Below are 11,789 nucleotides of genomic sequence, written 5' to 3'. Positions count from 1 at the left end.
AAAAAAAAAAAAAAAAAAAAAAAAAAAAAAAAAAAAAAAAAAAAAAAAAAAAAAAAAAAAAAAAAAAAAAGAAAAGAAAAGAAAGGCTTTAATGTTTCCAAAAGATAAAAGTGAACAGGGGAGATAAATAGCTTGGGGCAGAAAAGTTGCAATCTGCAGTGTTTACAGACAACATGGAAGAAAATCTGCTCCTCCCAACTCCCAAGAGCCACTGAACTTAAGTACCAGCTCACTATGGAGGCAAATATCAACCACAGATCTAAAAAAATAGGGAATTCCCCAGAAATCTATATGCAAGTTAGCTAGATATCTGCCTGGGCTTCCCTAGCTTCCCTATCAGGAGACTATTCACTGGAGAAATCAATGAGAGATTCCAGATGCAAGAATACTTGTCATAGCAGAGAGGGTGAAGTATTGGGTTGAAAACAAGTATAAGTAAAAATCTATGTACATGGCCGGGCGTGGTGGCTCACACCTGTAATCCCAGCACTTTGGGAGGCTGAGGTGCGTGGATTACTTGAGGCCAGAAGTTCGAGACCAGCCTGGCCAACATGGCAAAACTCCATCACTAGAAAAGATACAAACATTAGGCAGGGTGCAGTGGCTCAACCCTCTAATCCAAGCACTATGGGAGGTTGAGGTGGCGGATTGCCTGAGGTCAGGAGTTCGAGACCAGCCTGGCCAACACGGTGAAATCCTATCTCTACTAAAAATACAAAAATTAGCCAGGTGTTGTAGGTGGTGGGCGCCTGTAATCCCAGCTACTCTGGAGGCTGAGGCAAGAGAATTGCTTGAACCCAGGAGGTGGAGGCTGCAGTGCCACTGTACTCCAGCCATTCCAGAGTCTCCAGCGAGACTCTGTCTCAACAACAACAACAACAACAAACAAAAAAACACTACATATAGAACTGTGGGGACTTTAAGCCCAATCGCCTTCTCAGCACCGAGAATCCAAAGGCTAAAAGGATTCCTGCCTCCAGCCTCTCCATCAGGCAGCAGGTTGAAGATTCTTCTCTAGAGAGAGAAGACATCCAGATATTGACATTTGAGGATTCCCAAGTGAAAGGGATAGTCTAAGTCTGATCCTATAGTGAAGTCCAACAGGTAACCACCATGAACCCAGAGCTTCTCCCAAGGCTGGAGTGCAGTGGCAAGATCTCAGCTCACTGCAAGCTCCACCTCCCAGCTCTAAGCAATTCTCCTACCTCCTACCTCCCGAGTAGCTGGGATTACAGGTGCCTGCCACCATGCCCAGCTGATTTTTTTATATTTTTAATAGAGACAGGGTTTCACCATGTTGGCCAGGCTGGTCTCAAACTCCTGACTTCAGGTGTTCTGTCCGCTTTGGCCTCCCAAAGTGCTGGGATTACAGGTATGAGTCACCGAACCTGGCCTGCTTCCTTCTTAAATATGAATGCCCATCCATTCAATGATCACCAAGCCTCTAACATGAAAGTCACCAAAACAGAAAAAAAGGACCTTAAGAGAACAAGAAATGCTATAAACAGATGTAAACATCCAAAATAGCTACAATCAATATTGTCAGAGATACTGTATCCATGAAACAAAAACAGATGTCTAAAATTCATCAAAGAAAAAAAACTGCAGGAAAAGCATACTATTCAGAAATACAGCTGTCCCTTGGCATACACAGGGCACTGGTTCTAGGACCACCTTTATATATCCTAATCTGCTCAAACTTGAGTCCCAAAGCTGGTGCAGTAGAAACTGCACATATATCAGCCCTCCATATACTTTGGTTTTGCATCTCTTGAATACTTGATTTTTGATCCGAATTTGGCTGAAAAAAAAAAATACACACACGAGTGGAACTGTGCAGTTTAAATGTATTGTTCCAAGGTCAATTATACATTATCGGGGGAAAGAAAAGAGCTCAGGATAGATACTATTGTGGGGTTGGGCTGAGGCACAGAACTAATTATTTATTTTTGAGACAAGGTCTTGCTGTCACCCAGGCTGGAGTGTAACTGTGAGATCATGGCTTACTGCAGTCTTGACCTTTTGGGCTCCCGTGATTCTCCCACTTCAGCCTCCTGAATAGGAGGCTTTTCCCTTTACAAAAGTAACATCATTTTTTTTTTTTGAGACAGGATCTCACTCACTCTGTCACCCAGACTGGAATGCAGTGGTGCAATCTTGGCTCATTGCAAATTTTTAAAAAAATTTTGTTGCTTTCAACACCTGGGAGCCATCCAACCCAGCTACTTCCAGGTCCCTGCCATCCTGCCCCTTCACTTCCCAGGAACTGGCCCAGTTCCAAGTCACCCAGCAAGCCTCTGGGAATCCTGGCTACAAGCTGGCTTTAATCTTGACAGCCATGCCACAGCCAGAGATGACTGCTGCTTTGAAATGTATGATAGAAACCCTGATGAACAGAGGAGCAATAGTGAGGGACTTGGAAAACCTGCGCAAACAAGCACTTTCTTCTAAGATCTCCACCCCACAGTCAATGGTATAGCAGAGGTGGGTATTTCCTGGTGAATTTTTATACACCAACCACCACTGTTGAAAGCATGATGGAGCACTTGTCTAGAGATGTAGATATGATTAGATGGAATATTGTAAAACACCCCAGGAACTAAAAGAATGGGAAGAGATAGTCATAGTCTCACTTGAAGAAAAACTATATTCCAAAAAGAAGCAGTGAGGGCCAGGCAGTAGCTCATGTCTGTAACTCCAGCACTTTGGGAGGCCAAGGTCACCTGCAGCCAAGAGTTCAAGACTAGCCTGGCCAACAAGGTGAAACCCCATCTCTACTAAAAGTACAAACTTTAGCCCAGTGTGGTGGCATGCACCTATAATCCCAGCCGTTATAAGAATCACTTGAGCCAGGAAGGTGGAAGTTGAAGTGAGATTCACTATATTTTAGCCTTATATTTAATTCCTTCACATTTGAGCAACATGGATGAGAAGTAATAGTTTACAAGCTTGGCTTTTACTTAAGAGTGTGTTGCAGGTGCTGTTTGATTTTTCTAAGATACTTTTAGCTCATGCTCCCTGCCTTTGCTGCGATAGGTGGGGAACTGCTCACTGACAAGCTTCTCTGCAATCTGTGGTACCAGTGGATCATTCTTGCTTTTGTTTTCATTAGTGTCATTTCTTTGTCAGAGAAGACTTTTCCCCTTACAACAGTAACACCCTTTATTTATTTATTTTTTTTGAGAAAAGAATCTTGCTCACTCTGTTGCCCAGACTGAAGTGCAGTGGTGCGATTTCAGCTCACTGCAACATCTACCTCCCAGGTTCAAGTGACTCTCCTGCCCCAGCCTCCCAAGTAGCTGGGATTACAGGTGCCCACCACCATACCCAGCTAATTTTTGTTGTTGTTTTTTTTAAGTAGAGACAGGGTTTCACCATGTTGGCCAGGCTGGTCTCGAACTCCTGAACTCGAGTGATTCACCTGCCTTGGCCTCCCAATATGCTGGGATTACAGGAATGAGCCACCGTGTCCGGCCAGTAACACCATTTTGAAGAACAAACCTGGGATTATAAACTAGTCATTCAGACTGTATAACCATTCAAAAATAAAAATTGAAAATCTTTCAGTAATAAATTTGATTTTAAGGGGAAAAAAAATGTTGCCTTTTTTTTTTTAAAAAAAGAGAAGAGGTCTCACTATGTTGCCCAAGCTTGTCTTAAACTCCTGAGCTCAAGCAACCCTCTTGCCACCGTCTCCCAAAGTGCTGGGGTTACTATGTATGAGCCAATAAATTTTTTAATTTTTTAAATTTGTTTTTACAACTACTAATTTTATTATAAATCTATTGGTATTTAATTACTTAACTTAGATATATAAATTATTTTAATTTTCTTTTATCTCACTTTTTTTTTTTTGAGACGAAGTTTTACTCTTATTGCTCACTGCAACCTCTGCCTCCTGGGTTCAAGCAATTCTCCTACCTCAACCTCCCGAATAGCTGGGATTGCAGGCATGCGCCACCATACCCAGCTAATTTTGTATTTTTACTAGAGACGGGGTTTCTCTATGTTGGTCAGGCTAGTCTTGAACTCCTCACCTCAGGTGATCCACTCGCCTCAGACTCCCAAAATGCTGGGATTACAGGCATGAGCCACCACACCCAGCATAACACAACTCGAAATTTTCTTTTTTTTTTTTTTTTAACAAATCCTCTTAAATTCTTCCTTTTCCAACAACATCAGCATCACCTGAGAGCTTGTTAGAAATGCAGGATACAGCTGGGTGCAGTGGGTCACATCCGTAATCCCAGAAATTTAGGAGCCTGAGGTGAATGGATCACCTGAGGTCAGGAGTTCAAGACCAGCCTGGCCAACATGGCAAAACCTCATCTCTACTAAAATTGCAAAAATTAGCCAGGTGTGGTGGCAAATGCCTGTAATCCCAACTACTTGGGAGACTGGTCGCCAGAGCGAGACTGTCAAAAAAAAAAAAAAAGAAAGAAAGAAAGAAAGAAAGACAGAAAGAAATGCAGGATCTCAGGCCCCCTCCTAGAACTACTGAATCTGATCTACATTTTTTTTTTTTTTGGAGACTTAGTCTCGCACTGTTACCCGGGGTGGAGTGCAATGGTGCAATCTCGGCTCACTGCAACCTCTACCTCCCGGGTTCACGCAATTTTCCTGCCTCAGCCTTCTGAGTAGCTGGGATTATAGGCACACACAACCACACCTGGCTAATTCTTTGTATTTTTAGTAGAGATGGGTTTCACCTTGTTAGCCAGACTAGTCTCAAACGCCTGACCTCGTGATTCACCTGCCTCGGTCTCCCAAAGTACTGGGATTACAGGTGTGAGCCACCATGCCTGGCCTGCAAAACATTTTTAACAAGATCCCCAAGTGATTTTGAAACACTCAAGTTTGAGAAGTACTGCTCTAGTTGTTTTGATACAAGTAGTCCAGAGCTAAACATTACTAAACTGGTCCTCCAAAAATACATGCCTTAGAGCAAGTCGTGAATTGGGAGGTACCAATAAAACTGAAGAATTTTAAACCTAAGGCAATTCTAAGAGTACTGGCAAAAATAAACATCCAAACTAGCTGTGCACGTGGAATTTTTCTCTACTTTTTAGGTAGGATGAGAAACCAGACTGAATGATATAAATATACCACAGTATTTAAACATCTTGCAACAGTACCATTTGGTATGAGTGCTCAGGTTGGTTTTCTACCCAGACCAGCTGGTGGCACATTGCATAGCACAACCTGGGACAGTGAGGGATCATACAACTTTCCCTGACAGTTGTGGTTTTGTGGAGATGAAGCAAAAGGAGGGAGGGAGAATTGCATTTCTAGCAAAAAGGAGATCCTCACTGATTCTGTGTGAGAAGCCAGTGGAGGATCTTACCCAATTGTCTCTTCTTAGTTCCAGGAATGGGGCCCAGCAACAGCTTAGGCTTTAGAGTAGACAGCTGACTGCCAACTCCTTTGTGAATCAGAGCTATCCGCTACTCAGCTCACCCTTTCTTCCTGTTTCTTCACTTCCTCAGAATGCTTCTGCAATGCTACTTTGAGCGACTCTCTGATGAGCTGGACTTCAACTTCAGAAGCAGAGAGTTTCTTTTCAAGCTCAATCTTGTCTTTGCTCAAGGCTTCTGTCTTCTGTGCAAACTGGGCACGTAGGAAAGTGTTTTCTCGCTGCAATTCCTGCCAGAAAAATTCTCAATATGTAACTGTCCTTTACCCTTATAGTCTCATGTACTTTACTTATTCCCAGCATACTTCATGGTCAAATATCATTTTTCTCCAAGAATTTCTTCAAGAAGCGCTTCTCAATTGGGTCACGGCATCAGCATTACCTGATGCTGAAATTTGTTAGCAATGCAATTCTTAAGCCTAAGTCCTAGGCCCACCAAATCCGAAACTGTAGGGATGGGTCCCAATAATCTGTTTTAACAAGCCCTCCAGGTATTCTGATGCACACTCACATTTGAGAACCACTGCCTTAAAGCAATACCTAAGCCATTGCATACTGGAAGGAACCCAGGACAAGACACCAGAAGACTTGGGCTCAAAGCCTGGCTTCTCTCCACTCATTCTCTATATAATCTTAGGCAAGGTCTTCCTCTTTCTCGGGCTTCAATTCTTTCATCAGTAAATTCAAAGAATTAACTAGATTTCATCTAAGGTACTTCCCACTCTTAACATTCTGATTCCGAGACAGGATAATGTCTTAATTGGGTAGCAAAGCCAGCGCTATAACCTATCAAATACCCAACATTCAAATGCCCAAGTTACAGAAGCTTGGTCAACAAAGTAGGCTTCTTTTCAAGCTCTCAACCCCCATAACCATTGATCTCAGTGAGAATTATGATTATTTTTCTGCTGCTCCTAGATATGGAGGATACAAATGAGAATGGCAGGCTGGGCACGGTGGCTCACGCCTGTAATCCTAGCACTTTGGGAGGCTGAGGAGGGCAGATCACCAGAGGTCAGGAGTTCGAGACCAGCCTGGCCAATATGGTAAAACCCCGCTTCTACCAAAAATACAAAAATTAGCTGGGTGTGGTGGCAGGCACCTATAATCCTAGCTACTCGGGAGGCTGAGGCAGGAGAATCGCTTGAACCTGGGAAGTGGAGGTGAGCTGAGATCGTGCCACTGTACCCCAGCTTGGGCAACAGAGCAGGAGGAAAAAAAAAAAAAAGAGAGAATGGCTCTAAATCCCTCATTGCCTTTGCCTCTCTCTTCTTTTGGCCAGGGCTAGCAGATACTTCTCATAACATCGTTCAACTCTAGGACCTTACTATCTACCTTTTTCCCAAGTATGTCTTGACACCTAGGCGATCATCTAGACTTTCACATGGTTCTTAGCCTCTTCTCCACCCACAAGGGCATGATAAAGGGTGCTTTATAATTAGTATGTTTACTCTTTGAGGGCAGGGACTGATCTCTTTTGTATCTTCTGGATACTAACGGTGCCAAGCACAGGGAAGACACTGAGTTATGACAAACAGAATGCCATCCTGATTGCCAATACTTACCTGTAACCTTAGCAAGCAGACATCACCAAAGGGGGCAGGGCGGCCCAAGAGGGCACTGTGGACTTGCAATTCACTCTCTCGCACTTTCTGCTCCAGCTGAGAGATGTGTTTCCTCTGCCTGCACAAGACAGAAGAATCGGGTCAGGGTCTTAATGTTAGCCCCTCACAATATGAGCCCCTACTAAGTACAATCCCTATTATGTAAGCAAGATCTTAGATTCTGGATATCGGTACTTTTTGAAGGAAAGAGAAAGGTAACTGAAGGGAAATGAGGAAAATATCAGCTGCAATGAACTGGCTACCCCGTTTAGGTACTCCCTAGAGTCCCTGAAGAAATACCTAACTGGCCTATCACATTCGATGTACGACTAGGCTGCTTATCAACCTACCTCTACCATGAGGCAAGACACGGCCTACACAGAGGAGGAATGCTTTGTCCTTGGGAAGACTCCATTAGGTGTCTTCAATGGGGCCTGGGAGAGTAGTCTGGCCCTGTGGTACCCCTTGCTCTCTTACTTGTCAATGAGAAGCTCTTTTTCCTTCAGAAGGTGTTCATTACTGTTCAAGATGCTGATCCACTGTGCTGGCTCTAAGATGGGCAGTGAAGGAGCAAAAGCAGCAGGATGGTGGCAGATGGCTCCATTCTGAAGCTGAAAAGCAAGTGCCACTTTCAGTAGGCCCAGAGGGGCTTGATCTTGACCCATACACGCCTGAAAACACCTGAGCAGTAACCAGCTGGGTCTGTAGTCAAGGCCCAGCTTGGCTCAGCCTGATAAGGCCCAATGTTTATAAAATAATTTTAGCTCTGAGGCATGACTGGAAAGAACCTGCCAGGAAGGTTTCTGCCAACTGAACACTCCCTGTTCAAAAAGGCTCTAGTTTCTAAGAAAAGGTCAGTTATCTTTTATTATCTAGCAACAGAGGCAAACCAGGAGCTAGGATGTCCTCACCAACCAAGGAAGGAGAATATGTCTACTTCCTTCCTTCCCACTCTTCAGCAGCACAAGGATTTTTTTTTTTTTTGAGTCAGAGTCTCACTCTGTCACCCAGGTTGGAGTGCAGTGGCAAGATCTCGGCTCACTGCAACCTCTGCCTCCTGGGTTCAAGCAATTCCCTGCCTCAGCCTCCCCAGTAGCAGGAATTACAGGCAACCGCCACCATGCCCAGCTAATTTTTGTATTTTTAGTAGAGGCGGGGTTTTAACATCTTGGCCAGGCTGGTCTTGAACTCCTGACCAGCATGGTGAAACCCCATCCCTACTAAAAATACAAAAATGAGCTGGGCAAGGTGGCATGCCCCTGTAGTCCCAGCTACTCAGGAGGCTGAGGCAGGAGAATCGCTTGACCCTGGGAGGTGGAGGTTGCAGTGAGCTGAGATTGTGCCACTACACTCCAGTCTGGGCAACAGAGGGAGACTCAGTCTCAAACAAACAAACACACACACACACACACACACACACACACACACACACACACAGGGGTTCAAAGATGGTTTTTATTTATTTATTAACTTTTTTTTCTTGAGATGGAGTCACACTGTCACGCAAGCTAGAGTGTAATGGTGCGGTCTTGGCTCACTGCAACCTCTGCCTCCCGGGTTCAAGCCATTCTCCCGCCTCAGCCTCCCAAGTAGCTGGGACCACAGGCATGTGCCACCACACCTGGCTAATTTTTTTTATTTTTAGTACAGATGGAGTTTCGCTGTGTTGGCCAGACTGGTCTTGAGCTCCTGACCTTGTGATCCACCCACCTTGGCCACCCAAAGTGCTGGGATTACAGGCGTAACCCACTGCGCCCAACCTCCAAGATGGTTTTTAAACCCTAGCTTTACCAATTACCAGCTCTGTGATCCTGGACAGATTACGTAGTCTAAGAACCTGGTAAGTTTCTACATTTACCTCCTTGGCATACTATGAAGATTAAATAAAATTCTGAATGTGAAAGTACTTAGCCTAGTGACTGGTACAAATACCTTTTAAGGTTTTCCCTTTTAACCTTCTGCTATTTTGGAGACCCTATCTGGTGCTTAAATTGACCACCAAACAGATTCAATGACCAACAGGTCACAAGCCTACATTTCGGGTCTACAAACATCTTCCTTCCTTTTACAGCTATTTTCTTTAAAGCCAAAACTCATAGGACAAAAGCTATAAAATTCTAAGAACTGTACAGAACCTACAAAATCCAAGGAAAGAAGGACCTCTACCTGCATTTGCTCCATCTGTAAACGGATCAATTCCAGCTGCTGCCGACAAGTGCTGAGTTCACAAGATTGTTCTCGGGGATGCCAAGTGTCAGGACTCGGCTGCCACACCTGAGAGGGCAGAGGCTTGGAGAGTCCAGGAGCCGGCTGGAGTCCCAAAGGGAGGACCCCACTGCTAGTAGGATGTGGTCCATTCCGCTCAAACACTGCCCCGCTGCCCGGTGCCTTCTTGGCCTCAGGTAATACTTTGTACAACTCCTTACTTGCATTGGTTCTTGGGTTGTGGAAATGGACTCGGTGGTGAGGATCTGAATAGAGTGTCTCCATCATTGCCGACTGATTGAGGGTAGATTCCATGCTAGGAATATCAAACTTTCTCACCTCTTCTTGTCTTTCATGGCCCACTGCTGGAAACCAGGACTGCTCAATTCCATTTTCTCCAGTAGTACCAGAGAGATACATGAGATCTCTAGATAGGCCTGGAGAACGTTTCATTGCACCAAGGTCTCCATTTCTTGTCATTCCCACACTTTCAACCAACCCTGACAAAGGGAGTTTGGAGGAAGAGGGTCCAACAGGTGTAGAATTTGGCTTGGCAGGAGAGGTCCCTAAAGTAGAAGGCATCACATGGGCTGTTGGAATGGTTACGTGGCTTCTGATGGGCTGGAAAGAAGGGCTGCCACTTGAGCTGCAAAAATCTGTGGAGAGAATAGTCTTCCATAAGTCAAAATTGAAGCAGCAAGCTTTCTTGAGTTTGAATGCTATGCCAGAAGCTCTCTGTCCTGAGACCAAGCAGAGAGAGCACTGTCATCAAAAGTGTAAGGCAGAAAGATACAGCAACCAAACTCGGAGACGTATGTTCCAGGATCTCAAATGTCATTCACAAAGTAAACAAACAAAAGGCAATAATGGTTTCACTTTCAACTTAGTCCTTTGTACTAGAATTTTTTAAAAATCGTGTCAGTCAACAGACAAAGCTGAAAACTGAACTTAAAAAAAATTACTTACTTAAGGAAAATGAGTTAGGTCCTACTCATCTGGAAGGTGGACAACTCTCAGTTATATTCCAATCTAATAAAAATATCCTTTCCAAGAGTTGCCAGAATCTTCTTCAACCTCCAAAAGCTCCCCCAGGAAAGTGGGCAACGAGTCCACCTATCTGAAGAATAAAGCAAACTAGAGAGTCTTGCTCAGTATGCAGGACAGAAAGTATGGCATCTGAGGCAGGATTCTGCTCTCTCTCCTATACCCTACACCTGACTGCCTGGATATGTGAAGTTATTCTTAGTAACTCTCAGGTTTCACTCTAGCACAGTGAGCACTCTCAATTGGGTACACACTGAAATCTTCTATTTTATATTTTGCCTTTTCACTTGCCTCCTTGTATGTATCCAACCGGGTTTTTTTGTTTTTAACTTTTCCTTCAGACTAAATTCATGCTTCCTTTGGCTCTTGCCTGGCCTTGGGAGACAACTGTTTGATTAGCTCTATTGAAGAAGGTTCACATTTTTACCTATTTCCAACTTTCAAGTACTACTCTGAGGGGGACTACTGCAAGCAAACAATAAGGAAGGAATGTGAGGTAACATACTTATTGCTTTCAGCAGGCAGAAAACTGAATAAGGAGACAAGGAACACCAATTTCTTCTCTTTTCAACTATGTTCAGCACTCCTTCCCAAATCAAGCATATCTTCCATGGACAAGACTGACTACCAACTTGTTTCTCTTTCTTTTTTCCCCACCAACACAGAGCACACTCAGATAACGACAACAGATACCATAACGGTTCCCAGAATTATGTGAGTATAGATCAGCTACTCTTCTCATTAAACAACTTTTTTTTTTTTTTTTTTTGAGATGGGGTCTCACTCTGTCACCCAGGCTGGAGCACAATGACATGACCACAGTTCACTGCAGCCTTGACCTCCCCAGGCTCAGGTGATCTTCCCACCTCAGTTTTTGTATTTTTAGTAGAGATGGAGCCCATGTTGCCCAGACTGGTCTCGAACTCCTGGACTCAAGCAATCCACCCAAAGTGGTAGGATTACAGGTGTGAGCCACCATGCCTGACCTTAAGCAACTCTTTAAAAATATGGGCCAGCCAAACTCACACCTGTGAGAGTGCCTATTATCAAAAAGATGAAAGATAACAAGTTTGGAGAGGATGTAGAGAAAAAGGAACTGAGTATACTGTTGGTGGGAATGCAAATACAGCCACTGTGGAAAACAATGGAGTATGTAGGTCCCTCAAAGGATCAAAATGTAGGTACCATATGATCCAGCAATCCACTTTTGGGTATATATCCAAAGGATGTGAAATTAGTATGTCAAAGAGATATCTACAATCCCATGTTTACTGAGTAATTAGTCACAATAGCCAAGTTACAGAATCAACTGACAGAAAAGGAAAATGCAGTCTATCTACACAATGGAATACCAGCCTTATAAAAGATGTAAATTATGTCATTTGCAACAACATGGATTAACCTGGAGGGCAGTACGAGTAATAAGCGAGGCACAAAATGACAAATACTGCATGTTCTTACTTATATGTGGAAGCTAAAAAAACCCTCAATACACACACACACACAAAAAACAAAACAAAAAA

At 43.7% G+C, this 11,789-nt stretch overlaps 1 protein-coding gene and 1 pseudogene across 7 annotated transcripts in view; one reads left to right on the top strand and one right to left on the bottom strand.

The window, feature by feature from the left end:
• Positions 1-11,789, bottom strand: part of CEP85 (centrosomal protein 85) — a 48,692-nt gene that overhangs the window by 12,152 nt on the left and 24,751 nt on the right. For 6 of the 7 annotated variants that reach the window (XM_017534649.2, XM_017534652.2, XM_017534651.2 and 3 more), the window contains 4 exons: positions 9,184-9,878; positions 7,495-7,628; positions 6,979-7,096; positions 5,458-5,643 (listed from right to left, as the gene is read on the bottom strand). In XM_017534649.2, the coding sequence (XP_017390138.1) occupies positions 5,458-5,643; positions 6,979-7,096; positions 7,495-7,628; positions 9,184-9,878 (1,133 nt within the window). Of the gene's footprint in view, positions 1-5,457; positions 5,644-6,978; positions 7,097-7,494; positions 7,629-9,183; positions 9,879-10,188; positions 10,458-11,789 lie in introns of those variants that run through there. The other variant, XM_017534654.2, reaches the window with a different exon arrangement.
• Positions 378-2,668, top strand: LOC119472127 (annotated as a pseudogene).

This window comes from Cebus imitator, unplaced genomic scaffold, assembly GCF_001604975.1.
Source record: "Cebus imitator isolate Cc_AM_T3 unplaced genomic scaffold, Cebus_imitator-1.0 Scaffold87, whole genome shotgun sequence".
In the NCBI taxonomy this organism is placed as follows: Eukaryota; Metazoa; Chordata; class Mammalia; order Primates; family Cebidae; genus Cebus; species Cebus imitator.
This window is presented reverse-complemented; position numbering and strand designations above follow the sequence as displayed.